The following is an 18,958-nucleotide window of genomic DNA, read 5'->3' as shown; positions in this document are numbered from 1 at the left end:
CTCCATTGACCTACCTCAGATACTGAGTTGTTTAAGCAAGCATCATTCTTAGAAGACCAATGTCTATCGTACTGCAGTCTCTCATTTGCATCCATCATAGCCAATAGTTCATCCCTCTCTCTTTTCAAAGCTGTAATGTAAAAAAAATCATTCCGTAATAAATCCTTGCTTTAACTAAGAGCAACTTTACAGACAACCTTGCAGAAGATAGCCTCTATACCATGTGAGTCAGAAAAAATTGACACCTCATAAATCACTAATTAAGGAATAAATATGTAACAAAGCCATAGTTATTTTATATAGCCTGAAAGAGTATCTTCTCTCAAATAATTTGATATCATATTTATGTGGTATGTGCGTACACTTGGGCAATCAGGAGGCATTCTTCACTATGATGTAAAATTTGATTTATGCCAAAGTAAGGCAATGTCTGCAATGAATGAATCTAGATACCAATGGCATCATAATCCTAAATGAGTTGCAGCAAACATCATTATTGTAGTATTATGATATCATAATCCTAAATGAGTTGCAGCAAACATCATTATTGTAGTATTATGATATCATAATCCTAAATGAGTTGCAGCAAACATCATTATTGTAGTATTATGATATCATAATCCTAAATGAGTTGCAGCAAACATCATTATTGTAGTATTATGATATCATAATCCTAAATGAGTTGCAGCAAACATCATTATTGTAGTATTATGATATCATAATCCTAAATGAGTTGCAGCAAACATCATTATTGTAGTATTGTGATATCCAAGTGCACATACATTTGAAATTCATTTGAGCATTGTGGCCCAGTGGATTAGTCTTCTGACTTTGAAACGGAGGGTCGTGGGTTCGAATCCCAGCCATGGCGTAATTTCCTTCAGCAAGAAATTCATCCACATTGTGCTGCACTCAACCCAGGTGAGGTGAATGGGTACCTGGCAGGAATTTATTCCTTGAAATGCCACCGCGCTGTAAAAGGCTGCGTGGCTAAAGCCAGGGTAATAATATCCGAGTCCTTTGGAAGCGCATAGGGATGTTATGACATAATGTGATATGTGCTATACAAGAGCTGCGTTATTATTACATTATTTTTCAGGAAAGAAACTGATGAGACACAGCCTAGGCTTAAAAATGTGTATTAAAAGTGTGGAACTCTATTTTTCATCATGCCTTTTCTTGTGGCTGCTAAATATGTCCCTTTGTCAAATAAGTCATTTTGAATCAATAAATGAACTGAATTAAACTCACCCATCTTGTCAGCATGTAATCGTCTGACCTCATCGGACCTGGCCTGTAACGTTGCCATGAGGGCAGTATTTTCAATACTCAGCCTGAAAAAATATCACATCATGATTTATGTGAAAAATTATCTGCAAGATTTTTTCATTCAACACTTCATAATTGTATAAGGTGATTCCTTTCAAGAATGTAACTTCTTGCTTGCTGACAATTGTGCCGATGTCTCATTCACCCTCCATTTCTCATTGATATCTTCTTTTCTAAAGCAGCGTTGCAATTCCTATCATAAACATGCATGTCTTACTCTGATCACATGTGTAAGTGGCACCTTCCATAAGTAATTATTTATACTTATCGGTTCATATGAAAACATATGATGGTCTTAAGTTAACATGGGAGTTGGACACAACAATGTTGGTGGCAGGGTATGTTGAATGGCGGGGTGGGGGAGGGGCTAAAGGTGACATGTTTCTTTCTTCTCTCAATTACATAATATATGTAGGTGGTATAAAGAGTTACAAGAACCAAACCTCACTTCTTCATACTCTTCTTTCTTTTTCTTCTTTTCCCTCTATATTTTTCCCTTTTTCAATTCTTGAGAAAAAAAACAGTCATAGGTGGGATTATCCCCCCATCCTCTAGTCTTACCTATCAAATCTTTCAGCCCATGTCTGCTCACTGAACATAAATGAACTTGACTTGGCATCCAATTCAAACTGTAATGCATTCACCTCCTACAAATAACAAGAAAACATGGAAAATATAAACATTAAACAGGACAAGGAAAAGCAGAACAAAAATGATTAAAAGAAATAATAATATCTTTGTAGTAAAAAAAAAAGGAACAGCATTATTTAAAAGCTATGCTTTCTGTTTGTTCCCTTTTTGTCTCATCAATGAATAATAGATAATGATTTTTTGTCTTAAATATATACATTATATTTGTTTTAAAAATTTGAAAAAATTAATCTGAATTTAATTAAACGACAAATAATGAATACATGATAACTGAAATAACAGTAAGTTTCACATTTGAAGTAATATTTTGACATTAATAATACACAGTAGGTTTAATAGCCTGTACAGGTCTTTGAATTTAAAATAATTTTTATTTCTTTCAATAATATGGAATAGGTTCTGTTTATTTCTAAAGTAACAACAAAAACAACAATGAATTAACAATACAAGCAACATTTGATAACAAAGATGTATGAACAGTGTGGAATTATGTAAATACCTTTTGAAGAACTTTGGCTTGATCTTGTACTGTAACAATATTTCTTTGTTTTTCAGCATTCAATGCAGCCACCTGATGGAGGAAAAAAGAATTCCTTATAACTTTCAAATAATAGTTAATTGTTGTTATTGACTAATGTTCTTCTGGACAACAAATAGAATGTAAAAATGATCTTAAGAGCAATAGTCAACCAATTCAATGCAAAAAGAGTGTGATGCAACATTTTATTTTAACACAAAGACAATGACAATAAATAAAATAGTAGTGAATGGTAGAATGACATACACTGTATGGTCACACACGCAGATGTATTGATAATGCAGGCATGATCTGATTACAGAAATAATAAATTTAATTATATAAAATCCTAAATATCATAGATTGCTAGACTATTACATGTACAATCAGGATAAATTTTTTTTACAGGGGCAGCGCTACATGGGACTCCTACATATGATCTTAGCCAAAAGGCTGAGATGCGATGTGACTTTTTTAAGTGGTGAAGTAAATACTGAAGAAATATAAAGTGTGGTAAAAAAATTAAGAGGAAAAGGGAAAAAGAATACGGTAAAGAGAAAATAAAAGAATAAAACAGTGGAGGAAAATGGAGGAAAGGAAAAGAGAAGCATATTAACAACAGATATATGAAAGAATAATAATTTATGTAATGCTTTGCCCAATATCAAAATACCTATTAAATGTCACTTCCGATAGCGGATATCAAGAATCTAAGAATATTTCATCCTTACAGTGAAGCTTTAAGAGTGTCTTACCCTGAAGAAGGAAAAAAATTATCAGAAATTTACTTTTCAATGTCAATTTTTGCATTTTATATAATTATATTGTAGGCCTACCCCACACAAGAGTTAAGTGACTGGTACTGGAACAAAATCACCTCTAAACCAGTATTAATGTATTTGAAATAAGAAATCAGAAAAAAATCTCCATATAATATGGTTAATTTAATAACTCTGAGTCCACAAAGTCACACAAATATTTAATTACAAGAAGTATGAAGATGATTAGAAATACAAACAGATGAATAAAACAGAAAAAGCCATATGATGTATCTTTAAAATTCACAAAGAAGAATTGGGTTCTGAATTATTATAGCCACATACCACTTACCCATGCCTAATTAGTATTAAGTAGTTTATCTCAACAAAACAAACATATTATTATCAAAAGAAAACCCTAAATATGCTACACGACCTAAAGAACAGAATATTGACTCATAGCAAACAAATTAAGTGGAAAAATACACTCACACTAAGTGCACTCAAAATACAGAATGTCACGTCTAACTTATTTGATATACATGTAATGGAGTACAATGTTTGTAACACTTGCACATTTATACTTAAACATCTGCTATTTTAACACCTCTCCATATTTCTCTACAGATATAATCAAATTCAAGCAACGAAAAAAACTTGGTCATGCCACTAATTTGCAAGCTGATTTTTGTTTATTCCAATAAAATCCATGGGTATAACTTTAAGAGCTATAAAATGTAGAATTAACATGAAGATGATAAAAAAGAGAACTGGTGAAAATGAACTTGTGCCTGGTGCTACAAAATGAAAAGCTCTCATTTCTCTCATAGATACATCACATTCTAGATCAGCAAATGCACTTGGTCATGCCAATAATCAGCGAGCTGATTCTTGTTTTAATATCTGGTGCTACAAAATGAAAGGATGCATGAAGGTGATAAAAAAGGAACTTGTAACAAAATCCAAAGATAGCTCTGAATCCAAACATATAAAGCTTTATGATGTATACTTGCTTCATCAAAATGAAGCACTTCACTTGCACTTTACAGTCTAAGAGATGCCCATCATTAAATCTTAATGTTTAGCTGCACTCATCTAAATTTGGTGGAGTGGGCGAAAGGCAGATTTTTTACTCTGAAAGGCAACTATGGGCCCTCATGAGAAGATGGATCATCATCAGCAATACTTTGATTCATTTCAATATAGCTCGCTCAATCATTCCTCCTTGAGAATTTTCTTAATACAGGAGAAACCCTGTTTCCATTATCCCTACTGAGGAATTAGATACAAAAATTCTTACTGAATCAAATTAAGTGTGGAATGTGACCTGGGCCCTCTTGCATAAAAGTTAACAAAAGTTACTAAATTATGTTGACTTTATTAACTACCATGGTAATATTGCTCAACAACCAATCAGAATCAAGGATTCCATGGAAATTACTATTGGATAGAAAAGTTAAAACCTAGGCCTACTGAGCATGCATAATGTGGGTTCAATGTTTGTATAGAGAATGTGGTGACTTGGTGGCATTAATAAATTCTTTTTATAAAAAAAAAAAACTAAGTGCATAAATTAAGCCTTGGAAATTAAATAAAATACTGTCTGACTTTAATAATTGAAAATACTTGCTCATTATTGATTAATACTTTTATATGAAACCCAGGAAATAGCACAGTAACTGCATCTTTGCTAAAATAATCTTCAGATCATTCTAAGAATTTGGGCTGATGTAGACTGGTCTACAGTGATGCACTTTCATTTGCAGGTGATATTAGATCTCTCATGGGTACACATCATTAATCTTATGTTATGACTCTCGCTTTGACATTGTTATTTTCAAAGTTAATTAACATTGAATCTGTTAGTAGAAGAAATCTGAATACACAAATGGATTGAAAATCAGAAGGAAATTTAAGTCACATTGATAATGTTCATTTTTAACAAGTTTAAATTATTTTCTGAGCTCTTTAAAGATTATGAATTTGTATACCTGAATTTAGGATTCTTGCCAACAGTAACTGAATTAAATTGACAATTCAAAATTCAATTACAGTGCATTTCCCTTTCTTGAAGTAAAGAAGACAGAGAGAGGAGGGAGCTTCAAGCAATAGGTTTTTATAATAGCAGTAACAACAAATTCAATATGAAAGTTTCTATTAACGGTACTTCTTCAAATGAACTTTTTAACATTTCATTGAAAAGCTAATTCAACATTTATTTGAAACGTTAAAGGAAACTTGAAATGAAGGATCAAATAATACTCACATGTGAAAACTGTTGAGAGTCATAAAGGAGGAAAAATTGCCAGCATTTTATAAGAAATGGAGATGGAAATAGATTACTACAAAAGGTGATAGGGAGATATTATTCAAGACTGTATAGTTGGACTCTGAATTTACTCTTTATTTACTTTCTATTGCGATACTTAAACTGGTAAAAGTTCAAAGTGAAATTTTTTACCCCTTTGGCGAGAACTCTAAAAACATACAGTTGGAGCCAAAAGTTTACATACACCTAGTAGTCAAACAGTGATCCTCAAATTTTTACACTTTCACTCATTCCTGCCAACATATGATTTCATGGATGCAGACAAGTGCGGTCTTTTCTAAATATATCTGGCATATACTTCAAATAAAAAACACTTGGAGACATATATATGGTTCATAATAGATATATTTCCAGTTTATTGGAGGGTCAAAAGTTTACATACATCAGCCCTAATACTTGGTAGCACTGCCTCCATTCGTCTTCACATCTCTCAGTAGACGTGGACAATTCGACACTAGCTTCTTGCAGACCTCCAATGTGATTTTCTACCACTCCTCTTGGCAGATGGCATTGACTTGAGTCACATTCCTTGGTTTCCTTGACCGAACATGCTTTTTGAGTTCTGTCCATAGGTTCTCAATAGGGTTCAGGTCTGGACTCTAGTGTTTCGGGTCAATTGTCATGTTGGAACCCAATTTTGACTAAGATTGAGGTTCTTAGCGGACCTTTTCAGGTTTAGCTGAAGAATTTTCAGGTAGTCCTCTTTCTTCATGGTGCCATCAATCTTCAGGAGTGAGCCAGTACCACTTGCTGCAAAGCACCCCCACAACATGATGCTGCCACCACCACTGCCCAGGTGTTCATTAGCATACTTTAGTCCGGCGTTACGGTGTTGGTCCTGGAGTTAAGGCTTCTTCCCCGCCCTGCAGCCTCTCAGTCCATGATCATGGAGGACTCGCTTTATGGTAGAGAGGAATACCTTGCTTCCTGAAGCCTCCAGATCCTGGCAAATCTCTTTTTGTCATCCATGGGTTAAGCTGAACTGTACGGACAAGCCTGTGTACTGCTGTCTGGTTGAGTTTTCGCTTTCTCCCTGATCTTGGTAGAGTCTGCACTGTGCCGAGAGTGTTATGCTTGCGTATTATGGTTTGCACTGAACCACAAGGCATGATTAGAGTCTTTGATATGACTCCTAAAGAGGAACCAGACTTGTGTAAATCAACAACATGCTGCCTAAGGTCTTCGGTATATTGCTTTGACTTCTCTATGGTGCTAATGTTGCAGTGCTGATCAACACGGTATTGGTGACAACATTTATAGATACCAACACTGAATCACTGCAGGAACTTCTGGTCAACATTTTTTACCATTAGTCTATTCAAAAGTCAAAAACCTATTCATCGGTCATATTCTAGCTTAGCTTGACAAAGATGGAATGTGAATCATGCTTCAAATGTCCAAGGAAGAGGTATGCATAATTCTGCAGTCATTATTCAATTGACATTATAGCATTATCACATTACTCAAGTCATTAAAAGGAAACCAAGTCCACTTGAAAGCCTTGGCACCTCTTTTTAAACGCATTTTATCACTTCAACAGTGAACTGTATGTAAACTTTTGACCCATTGATTTTTCAGAAATATAGATATTATAAACCATGTTAAAAATATCTGAGCATTTTATATGAAATATACACCTTGGGCATAAAGTATATGGATAATTCTTCTAATCTAATTGGCAATACAACTGGTTGAGGGACAAAAAATGATGAAAAAATGAGAAAAATATCTTTTTCACCAGGTGTATGTAAACTTCTGGCCCCAACTGTATATATTTCCCCTTTTTTCTCAAAGAAGTCAAATTTATTTTGTTCTTGCTTACCATGAATCTCCATCCTTTTTAGTTCAAATATATATGTAAAAAAAAAAAGTCCCCCCTTAAACAAACATCAATAATTTCCGAACCAATGCAAGTTTTTAATATATTTTTACACGAGCATGTACAGAATTTCTATAAGCTACCCTCTGAGTAAATGTTATGGACATATTTTACGTCATGCTTCAGTGAGCACCGTCAGAAGGCAAAAATGTCACATTTCAAAAGTCACAAGCCAAATATCATTACTTTGATTCCATTTAATTGGAACTAATTCCACATTCTCATGAAAAATAGTCAGAAGGCTTGTAAGGTACTTTCTAAAAAGACAATACAACTTTTTGGATAAATTTCACAGTTGAATAAACAAAAGTCCAAATTTGCTAAAAATTTGATTTTTATTACACATTTCTATAAATAAAATGATAGAATATGATGACAGTTATTTTGGGAAGAGTTTATTCAACAATATTCATTGCTTCACGGCTTGATGAACATTTATTGAAAACAAAAAATATGATTTTCAAATATCATAGGCAAGTATTGTTTCATTTTGGGAACTGAAATGATCTTTTCTCAACTTTTTTGTTAAGTTCATGACCAATTAACATGTTTCAATGATTCAAAGGCGTTTAATTAAATATCCACGCTTGAATGAACATGTGGAATGTGATTAGCTGTTTTCTACGTTATTGGAAAAATGAAATTTGTAACTATGGATATATGTCACAAACCTCCATGTATAGTTCATTTTATTTGATTTTTATGAAAATCCTGATGTTTAATGCATCAGTGAGCACACAATATTAAAAAATTATGCAAATGAGAAGAAAGTTCAAGGCCTTGGCCCCACTCTGTGTCACATCGAATGGTTATTTTGGTGTGCACGCATTTTGGATAGTGTTACTCTGAAGCCATGTGCGAAGTTTCATGAAATAACGGTTGGCAGAAGTAACAAAAACCGTCCATGAAACAAACCCTCATTTTGTATTTGTTAAAATTTTGACTTCGTCTCTCAAAGACTTGTGTACATTATGGGTGCATGTTTAAGAATGAGCATACCCTTATTCAATATGGTGGAACTTTTTTCAAGGCTGTCTTTAGCAATGCAATTTGGCAGTAATGTTCATCAACCTATGGGCAGAATTCTGTGCAAAAATGAAATCGATTTGTTTATTTATGGATGAGTGAGCACGCATCAAAGTGGGAAAATTGGTATTTTCAATGTCACAGACTCATTTTAAAGGGTAATAAATTGAATTTTGGGGGCAAATTTGGTTTCAAAAAAGACTTTAATTGCTGTTGTTTTTATCATCCATCATTTCTATCACCAAACACTTTCCATACTTTTAACATTTTCATGGTTGAGCGAGCACATTCGAAAACTTAGGAATGAATACTCTTTATACTGCATAAATGTATTCTTTTCCTAACAATTTCTCAGGATCAGTTTAATTTATGGACAAATCAGTGGTGGAAACAGACATTCAAAATGGGGGAGGGGTCTATTATTGGGGGAGCCACCAACATTTTCAAATTTCAACATGATCTCACAAATTGTAGAGGATACTACCATAAACCCCTATGATGATACGTCACAATACAGAGGCCGGGGAAGTGTTTTCTAAGTGGAGGGGGGGGGGCTGACCATGCAAAAATTACAATCGTATGGTCGTTTTTACATTTTTGTATATGCTTTGGAAAACGCATACATGTATGACTGAAGCCCCCCAACGCTTCCGCAGCCCCTGCAATACATCGTGGTCACTCAACCATGAACATACGATATCAAAATTGTGTGCAGTGGCTAAATGATGGATAGTAAAACAGCACAACACCATAAAATTCACCTAAAAACAACTTTTACCCAACTTTGTATTTGCACAATTTGAAAAACGACTCTTGTGACTTTCAAAAATGGTTGTTTTTAATCCAGTCTTTTATTACTCATGCACGACTCAACCAATCAATCTTATTTTTCCCAAGGAGTTGCTTAATGGGTGTAGAAAACCACCTACAAAATATCACATCTCAAAATAATTCCGTTCAAAAGTGACAGCAATTGGATTTAGGGGGGACTTACCTTTTTTGTTGTGTATATAATTATGATTGCATACACACTGTATTTAGAATTAATACATAGAAAAATATAAGTTTTTGTGAATATAATTTTTTTGAGGGGGGGTACATTCTATTATAATTATACTAGTGGTTCTACAATCACAATTCAAAGTTTCCATTTCTCTCTGTTGTATACTCTCTAATAATAATGACTGGTTTACCTGATTCTGAAGAATGCGTATTGCCCTGTACTTGCTGTCTAGTTGAGATTTAGAAGCTTCCAATTCACTTTGTAAAACTATTACTTCCTACAATTGAAAAAAAAAACAGTGTATAATGAGGGAAAACGCATACATATCTTCTTTGTAAGAAATGGTGACATCACTGTAGGTAACTACACTGCAAAAACTCAAGTGTTAATTTAACACCAGCCCGGAATCTATATATATCCACACCAGAGAAGTGTTAAACACCGGTTTTGGTGTTAGTCTAACACCAGATAGGTGTTTATACAACACCTATTAGTATTACAACAGCATCGGTTTGATTCCAAACTGGTGTCATTTCAATGCTTCTCTGGTGTGGATATATAGATTCCGAGTTGGTGTTAAATCAACACCATAGTTTTTGCAGTGTATAAATTGTTAATCACTTATTCAGGTTTCTTTTCTTTTTGGGGGGACTAGGCAGATAGAACACATACATTGCAAATTTGCAATATTCATAATCATTGTCTAGAGGACAAGTGTCCATTTCACTGTGTAACATACATGTAGAGGATGGGGAGGGGGGGGGGGGTTAGTAAACTTTAAAGATGAAACAAAGATGGGAGGTTGGAGTTATTGGAAGACCTTTTGCAAAAATAACAACAATAGAACATATTTAACATTTAACACAAGTTTACGGAAAAAAACAACACTTAAAATTTCATATGTCTACATACATGTAGCCAATGAGCCAAAATTGAAATTCATAGTACATGTACATTAAAATCTTTCCTATTAATAATGCACATATTCTCATGTTCTCTTTAATGGTAAAATACATGTACGTACAATTTGATTAATTCATACATTTAGCAGTTGGCAGGAAAGCTGGTGAATATAGTGTGTATACCCCACCAAAGCATTTAAATGAAACCATAATAATAAACAGTAGCACAGATGGTTAAATATCACTCTGATAACAATAGCCCAATCCTGTCCTATATTGATTGATAACACTTGGAATAAAAATAAATAAAACGCATCCTCTCTTTGGTTGGCACTTAGTGGTACTGTCAACTAACTTTATAAATATTTGTTTGCATTCTCTAATTTTCTAATAAATTAGATGCATAGAAAAAAACTATATATTCTACAAGTAGGCCTATATGTTAGCAATACTACTACACTAGTAGAAGTACACTGATTATTACGACTGCATGGTATATAGAGCATGTATTTCACAAGTACCAGTATATATTTGTTAAGAGACTAAATGGTGTCATCACTTTCCATGTTTAGATTTTGCCTTTAATAATGTTAAGTTAACTGTTTGAAAATCACAATTCCTCTATAAAAAATAAAAAAATAACTAGAATCTTAATAAATGCATGGGATATAGCATCCACATTCAGTATAGTTTTTGAAAGTATGACTATATTCATGAATACAAGGAGCCAATGACTGTCAGTCAGCTGATACTTCCGTTATTTTCTATGATGGACAAATTCATATGCCAACCACTGGCAGATCCAGGGGGAGGGGGCAAAGCCGGCCTGTGCCCCCCCCCCCCTTTGAGAGGCACAATTAAATTTGTAATGTAAAAATGCTGTTAATGCAAATCATTTCGTAACAAATGACAACAAGAGAAAAAACAGTATATATCATGGTTTTTATCTAAAAAAAAGAAACAAGCAAATAAATGAGCTTATGTTCCTTTTAATAATTGAGTGCATCACATCAGAAATCTACAAAGACAATCTGAGATAGATATTATAAGCATTTTTTATTATTTACAGGTATATTCTTATTCTAAACACATATTTAAAATAAACAAGGTTATACAAATTAAAAGTTATTGCATTATTAACAAAAAATTCTTTTTAAGACTTCATTTATAAAGTTTTGTCCAATATCATGATTAGGGCTAATCATGATCCAAGAAGTTTTCTTCAAAGAACTTGTGATCAATGTTCTAATAAAGACTTTAATCAAACTTCACCATAGAATAATTCTTGAAATTCTTGTCTGATAACAAGTGTGATTAAAGATAAATGCCACTTGTAATGCTTTCAAAATAACTTCAAACAGAATCCAATGACTGCCAAGTGTTTGTACTCTCTACATTATTTAATAAAACAAAAATGTAGCAAAACATTCTGGAAGTAAAACTAAGCATGTCATTCAAGCCAGATGCTTGGTGTTTTTCAAAGCATTGAGAATACAGTGCCCCACATATATGCTTATCTGTTTGTGTGACCTTCAATGTGATTTTTTTCATTTTCACTTAGATTTCATGATTTCACAAAGTCATGTTACCAGATCTAGATCTATGATGATGGAGTGACCTTTAATATTGATTTTACAGACTTCCTAATAAAATGAGCATTTACTGCAACTAATTCATTTATCATTATATAACACTTCTTTCATAATACAGGGTGGGCATTTCATAGAGCTGTAAGAGTTACTTTAAGAAAGTAAGAACTACTGGTGATCCTTTCATAAATGGTAAATGATATTATTTAGCGCATAAGAGAGGATCACCAGTCGCTCTTTTTTCTCAAAATGCACAAAAAAGCAACAGAAATTAATCCCAAATCCTCAACAAAATACGAATATCAACTGAAAAAACACGATCTCACTTTGCAACAACAATCATCGTAACTACACTCGAGCCTCTCCATCACTCGATCGTATCCAAATTAGTTTACACTTAAGTCCGCATAGAAGGCAGAATCCGGCCGTGTGTTGATGCCCTCTACGTTCGGTCATAATAAAATGATCACTGTGATTCATCAAATCCAAAATGGCGGATATTCGGAAGTCGTCGACTGCTCAAAACGATGTCCGAAAAGTCCCCAAATCAGCGATAAAATCCCATTTAACAATAAAATAATGCTAATAATATGAAAGGTGAGAATATATTTATGTCGATTATGTTTCCCTTAATATTTTATGAGCTCGAATCTCTTCGATTAATATGGATTTTAAAGCGATGTTAGTACATTGGTAGATGCAAATTTTGAGCAGCGCTAGCAATTTGACATCGCTACTCGTTGCGTGTTGGTTTTTTATGTAAACGGAATTGTCAATTTTTCTTGTACACAAAGTCTACAGGGAAACGGAATTTCCGTTTTCAGACATGCTGAAACGGAATTTGAGATTTTTTGAAACGGAAAAGGCAATTTTTAGAAATGGAAAATCACTGTCCCTACTAGACCCACTTTCCATTGGTTTAAAACTGACTTACGTTTGATGCTTCTTGGAGTCTATTAACGATAGATTGCTGGACAGCAAAGAACGAAGCAGGAACAGCAGACCCTGTCAACAAAAAGATCACATAAACATCACATGAAAATTATATTTCATCACTTTACGAATACTTTTCATTCTAACGTATCACTAACCTTTATAACGTTAATAAAAGTGCACACTTTATTATCAGTATATTACAACAATTTCCAAATAGAGAATACTTTGTTTCTATTTGTATGTTCTTTATATAGTTTGATATTCTAATAATTCCTTATCCGATTCATTTAATTTTCTGGGAAATAAAACAATAGTTATCGCAAAAATCAAGCAATCAATCCTTAATTCATCTTATTTAATTTCAATTCAAATTTGATTCAAAGGAATACTAAGAAATATCAGCTTTGCAAAGATGCTTCTATTTTTTTTCTTTTTGGGGGAGGGGAGGAACTATCACCAAATATACAAAATTTAAGGGAAAATTGAGCCTGAGAGTATTGGCAGGCTTTGTGTGCACTTTAACTATTACTGCCCCCTCCAAAATTAAATCCTGGCTACGCAGTTGCCTGACATTATATATTGGTTTTAACGAAAGCATTTAAATGAATAAATGAATTATGAATCAAGTTCAGAATATTGTGATTCAACACCTCACAAGTCATAAATATATATTCAAGAAATTTCAATTTGTTTCACAAAAATTCGAAGTATATTTACACTATAGAAACAGACTTCAATCATGTAATAGTGTGTCTATTATACTGAAACACAGGTAAATCATTTTTAATTTTCTGAGATGCATTTTTGAATTTTGATTACTGGACATCAAATAGCATATGAAGGTTATTTGCTTTTGTGACATCACTAAAATTAAATCAAGCATATAGGCTATCATAAAAAACCATAACTTATATTCTTTGGTGGACTTTTTGTAAGTCGTCATTTATATACTCATCTCAGTTCTATGCTTGGTCCTAAAACCATTGATTTCAGAGTGAACTTCCCCTGTAATACTCAAATTGAAAGACAACGTTTTGAGAGAAATTTCAAGGGTAACTGATTGAAATTTGTTTCCAAGTTTGCATATACTCAAATGACTGTAAAAGGTATATGACTATGAGATATTGCTGTGTATTTTTACTGTCAAAGATTATCATTTGGTTAATAATTTCCAGATATTACTAGAAATGGTGGGACACATTTTCTTAATGACTCGCAGCCACCAAATGCAAGGTTCTATTAAAAATTAAGGGTAAGAATTTTTCCTGGTATAGCCAAAAAAAAGTAATGTAATTAAAAATTAATTGCTACCAGGAAATTGCATTGAGACTTTGTGTAGAACTAGAAGGGTAACATTATCTCATGATAGACTGTACAGAAATGTTCAAATTAATTTCCAACTCAGGATGGGCTACAGAAATGTTTGAATTAATATCAAATGAACCATTATCATATCTATCTATATCATCATTATTTATTTGGAAAAGAAAAGGCAGATAAATAATGAATACAAACACAAGTACAGTTGTGAAAAAGTCACTTCAGGTAAAGACAAAAAAAATGTCAATATCTTGAAGTCCATAAATAGGCCTTTTGCAAACAAAGTGAATTTTACATGGATGCCCAGAGGATAATCCAATCTTATTTCAATAATTCTTTAAAGGAATTACATTGTGCAAATAGTAAGTCAGGAATACCTTTTACATCAGCAGCTAGCTTTAACTTGTCCTTCTTCTTGAGGAAATCTGTGATGTTTTGAGTGTAGAGAACTTTCTGCTGTCTGAGTGATGTTCCCAACGGCACTCCTGCAAACTCAGGAATCTCCTCCCTTTCATTCTCACCATTTCTTTCCCTTTTTATTGCTGACCCTAGACTGTTGCTCCTCTTTAGTCTCCTGCTGGAGCCGTTGCTTTTTCTTACCACGTCTGGTTCTTGTTCTCTTGATTCTGATTTGATTTTTAGGTCTTGTTGCCGAGGCGATAAGTCCACATCTTCAGTAGATGTAGAAATAGCTCCAGGTTTCAATCCTTGACCAAACCCCAAGTCTCCTTCTTCCATTTTTGAAGTAAAGTGTTTTTAAAGCATTTTCAAAAGAAATTATATCCAGTTGTGAGATGGCATCCTCACTCAGATGAAACAATGTTTTAGGCACTTCAGACTGCTGAATCTAGAGTCCAATTTCGCTTGGAAGATAAAATCTCCATTTGTGGTCATCATGAAGACGACTTAGGCCCTGCATTGATTTGAATAATAAGGAAAAAATTATGAAAATTTTTATTAATGTGGAAACAACAATTTAAAATTAAATGAACTAGGTGTAATCTACACCTCTAAAGGTTATATTGCTACTTGGACATCAGATGTATGCTGGACTGTCTGATGTATCTTCATGATATTCATAGTATGTGTTTGTTCCCAAGTCAGAGCAGTTTCCCTTGAATTAATCTTTAAAAATAAACAATTGAGAAAGCATACAACCCAGCATAACACAACTACAAACTAAAATATTCTGAGTCAAAGTGATGAAAATGTTACATTTCAAGCATTCATGTAAAAAAGGCCTCAAAAAGACAATATGGGGTCATCTACATGTACTTGAGACAGGCTTGCCCCAAAATCATCTCGCGAATTGTGTGATAATATATTTTGCTTTTAATAATAGATAATTTTGACCATATCATTGGCATATTTTACCCTTCAATTAAACTATAAGAAACACTGATTTTCATTAATATTGAAGACATTATAATTATAGGGTTAGGGTTTCTTTTGTCAATTTACCTTCACTAATATTTTGAACTGATCTTTCTGCCTTTATCTACAAGGCCTATACAAAATTTACAAATTAATGAATATAACCACAATCATAAAAATGACATATATATACATGTACCTCTAGAGTGATGTGGAGTAATAGCATTTCTATAGACTAAGGGAAATAAAGCCTTTAGAAGACTGAATTATTATTTTTTTGGCATCATCAAGGGGATCCACACTTTACAAACTTTGCTTTTTGGTGGACCCCCCTCATTTCCATTTATGCTCAATATTATACTGTTTTTTGTTTTACACAGTAAGAATGCTCGTCTGTAAAATTGTATTTGATTTGTTTTACTTTATATTACTTTGTATTATGTTTTGAATGGAAATGGAATAAAGAATTGAATTGAAAAAAAAATACCTGTACCTGATGTGCACACAATCCTTCAATTTCACTTAAAGGATACACACAAAGAAAATTCACGAAAGTGATGATTATAGACAAATTATATATGAATGGAAAGGTCTTGTCTTTTTATACACAAATATGTCACTAAAAAGTCTTACAGATGTTGTGGAAATGCAAGAAATGAAATTAATAGAGACCCTTCTCAGCCCCCAGGCAGACATTCACGCGATCGAAAACAGTCGAGAATAATGACGTCACATGATCGACTACACACTATCTCTCTGTGCATAATACACTGATACACCTTCCTGGTCTCTATTTTTCTTCGAATTTACCGTTTTCTTCATGTGTTATGATATCCGATTTCGACATCTTCAGACTATAAGAGAACCAGAACTGTGTTACTTTGTCCATTTTTATTGAATTATGAACTGGAAAGACCGATTTTGTCCACTCGACAGTCTTCGTTGTGTTGCTCTGATTCCAAGCTGTACGGTCCCATTCACTTGCTGCCGATGCAGGTTACGCTGTTTGATCCAGTCAAAAGTCAAGGTAAGCATGTTTGGAAACTGTAGTCTGTACTTGTTCTGACGATGCATTCAGGTCAGATGACAGATACAGATCTGATATAATTTTAGAATCATGCATTTTGGCATGACTACTATTAAAATTAAAAAGTCTTTATTTTAGAAATAATGTTTTTGCACAATTCCAGCAGATTTTTCTTCACAAAGACTTCAGTCAGATTTCTAAATAAACTGGTCAGGACTCAGGCGATTAAATTATTTAGGAGCACTGGCATGGACCATGGCTGAAAATATGCTGTTTCAGAGGAATGTTTGGCATTATCGTAGTTTTTGTCACCAGTCGACCATTCACTGCCGTTTATTTCGTCAACGGCAGTGATCCACTCCCATTGACTTTGTACACAACGAGCGCACAAACACCAAATTTCACGATAAGGCCGAATGTTTTCACGATATTAAGGCCAAATGTTTAAGTTTTTATTATACACAGGTCTAGTACCCAATGCGTTTATGCTCAGGAGGGCCCTGTATCGTATACATCCAGATACACAGAATTATATCACCATAATGCCGATGTCATGAAGCAAGACAAATTTTCAGCAGTGGTTACCCTGATCATGCTGATTCCTGGCCAAAACTAGAGTCTGGTGTTTCTTTCTGATTAGAGTGCTTCTACATATGAATGCGTAGTGCCTTCAACATAAAACAATGAAGATAAATGCACTCTTTGTAATGACACAGAGTACCGTACCTCAAGTGATTCACTACCGCTAAGCGGTAAGTAGAGTGGGGCCTACACAAACATCACTTGAGCGTTGAGGTAGAGCACCAGTGTTCTGAGTGGAATTTTTCAGGTGTCTAAACCCAGGCGCGGATCCATAGGGGGGGCCGAGGGGCCTTGGCCCCCCCCCCCTTCGGCTAAAAAAAAAGAGAGAGGGAAAGAAAGAAAGAAAAAAAGAGGAAGAGGGGAAAGAAAAGAAAAAAAAAGAAAGGAAGAAGGGAAGAAAAAAGAGGAAAAGGGGGAAAGAAAAGAAGAAAAGGGAAGAGGGGGAACGAAGGGAAGGAAGAGAGAGAGGAAAAGGGGAAAGAAAGAGAAGGAAAAAGAGAGGGAAAAGAAAAGGAGGAAAAAAAGAGAGAGGGGAAAGGAAGAGAAGAAAAGGAGAGAGAGGAATAAGAGGAAAGAAAAGGAGGAAGAGAACAAAAGAAAGGGAGAGGGAGGAAAGAAGAGAAGAAAAAGAGAGGGGAAAGAAAAGAAGGGAAAAAAACAAGAGAAGAAGAGGGGAAAGAAAGAGAAAAAAGAGGAAGAGGGGGAAGAAGAGAAGAAAAAGGGAGGGGGAGGGAGAAGAAAAAAGAGGAAGAGAGGGAAAAGGAGAAAAAAGGAAAGAGAGGAAGAGGGAAGAAAGAAGAGGAAAAAAAGAGAGAGAAGGGGGAAGAAAAGGGGAAAGGAAGAGAAGAAAAGGCGAAAGGAAGAGAAGAAAAGGGGAAAGGAAGACAAGAAAAGGGAGGGGAAGAGGAGCGGAAAGGGGAGAGGGGAAAGAAAAGGAGAGAGAGGAAGAGGGAGGAAAGAAAAAAAAGAGAGGAGAAAGAAAAGAAGAGGGGAAGAAAAAAGGGGAAAAGAAGAGGGAAAGAAAGAGAAAAAAGAGGAAGAGGGGGGGGGGAGGAAGAGAAGAAAAGGGAGGGGAGGGGGAGAAAAAAAGAGGAAGAGGGTGGAAAGAGAGAGGAAGAGGGGAAAAGGAGAAAGAGGAAGAGCGAAGAAGAGAAAAAAGAGAGAGAGAAAGGGGAAAGAAGAGAAGAAAAGGGGAGAGGAAGAGGGGGAAGGACGAGAAGAAAAAAAGAGGAAGAGGAGGAAAGAAAATGATGTTTGAACCAAAAGGGCGCCGAAATGATGTTCGAAGGGATGCCAAAATGATGTTCGAACTGGGGGCCAAATTGAAGTTAGAACGGGGGGGGGGGGGGGGCGAACTGATGATCGACCTACATGGAGGTGCGCCGAATTGATATTCGAGCTAGGGGGATGATATTCGATCTAGGGAAGGCAAATTGAGTTCGAAGGGATGCCAAAATGATGTTCGAACGGGGGGGGGGGGGCGAATTGATGATCGACCAACATGTAGGGGCGGCAAATTAATATTCAACTAGGGGCGCCAAATTGATGTTGGACCTACATGTAGGGGCGCCGAATTGATATTCGAACTAGGAGGGCGCCGAATGATGTTCGAAGTGGGGGCGCAAAATTGATACTCAAACTAGGGGGCGCCGAATTGATGTTCAAACTAGGGGGGCGCAAAATTGATACTCGAGCTAGGGGGGCGAAATGATATTCGAACTAGGGAAGGCACATTG

The 18,958-nt window shown here is 34.7% G+C and overlaps 1 protein-coding gene across 2 annotated transcripts in view; it reads right to left on the bottom strand.

Moving 5' to 3' along the window:
* Positions 1 to 18,958, bottom strand: part of LOC121425461 (coiled-coil domain-containing protein 125-like) — a 39,072-nt gene that overhangs the window by 5,805 nt on the left and 14,309 nt on the right. The window contains exons 2-9 of one of the 2 annotated variants that reach the window (XM_041621521.1): positions 14,617 to 15,152; positions 12,918 to 12,988; positions 9,683 to 9,769; positions 5,522 to 5,530; positions 2,480 to 2,551; positions 1,891 to 1,976; positions 1,252 to 1,334; positions 15 to 130 (exon numbers count right to left, since the gene is read on the bottom strand). In XM_041621521.1, the coding sequence (XP_041477455.1) occupies positions 15 to 130; positions 1,252 to 1,334; positions 1,891 to 1,976; positions 2,480 to 2,551; positions 5,522 to 5,530; positions 9,683 to 9,769; positions 12,918 to 12,988; positions 14,617 to 14,977 (885 nt within the window). In that variant the 5' untranslated portion in view covers positions 14,978 to 15,152. The remainder of the gene's footprint in view (positions 1 to 14; positions 131 to 1,251; positions 1,335 to 1,890; positions 1,977 to 2,479; positions 2,552 to 5,521; positions 5,531 to 9,682; positions 9,770 to 12,917; positions 12,989 to 14,616; positions 15,153 to 18,958) is intronic. The other variant, XM_041621522.1, reaches the window with a different exon arrangement.

The sequence above is a fragment of the Lytechinus variegatus genome, chromosome 12, assembly GCF_018143015.1.
Source record: "Lytechinus variegatus isolate NC3 chromosome 12, Lvar_3.0, whole genome shotgun sequence".
NCBI classification, from domain to species: domain Eukaryota; kingdom Metazoa; phylum Echinodermata; class Echinoidea; order Temnopleuroida; family Toxopneustidae; genus Lytechinus; species Lytechinus variegatus.
This window is presented reverse-complemented; position numbering and strand designations above follow the sequence as displayed.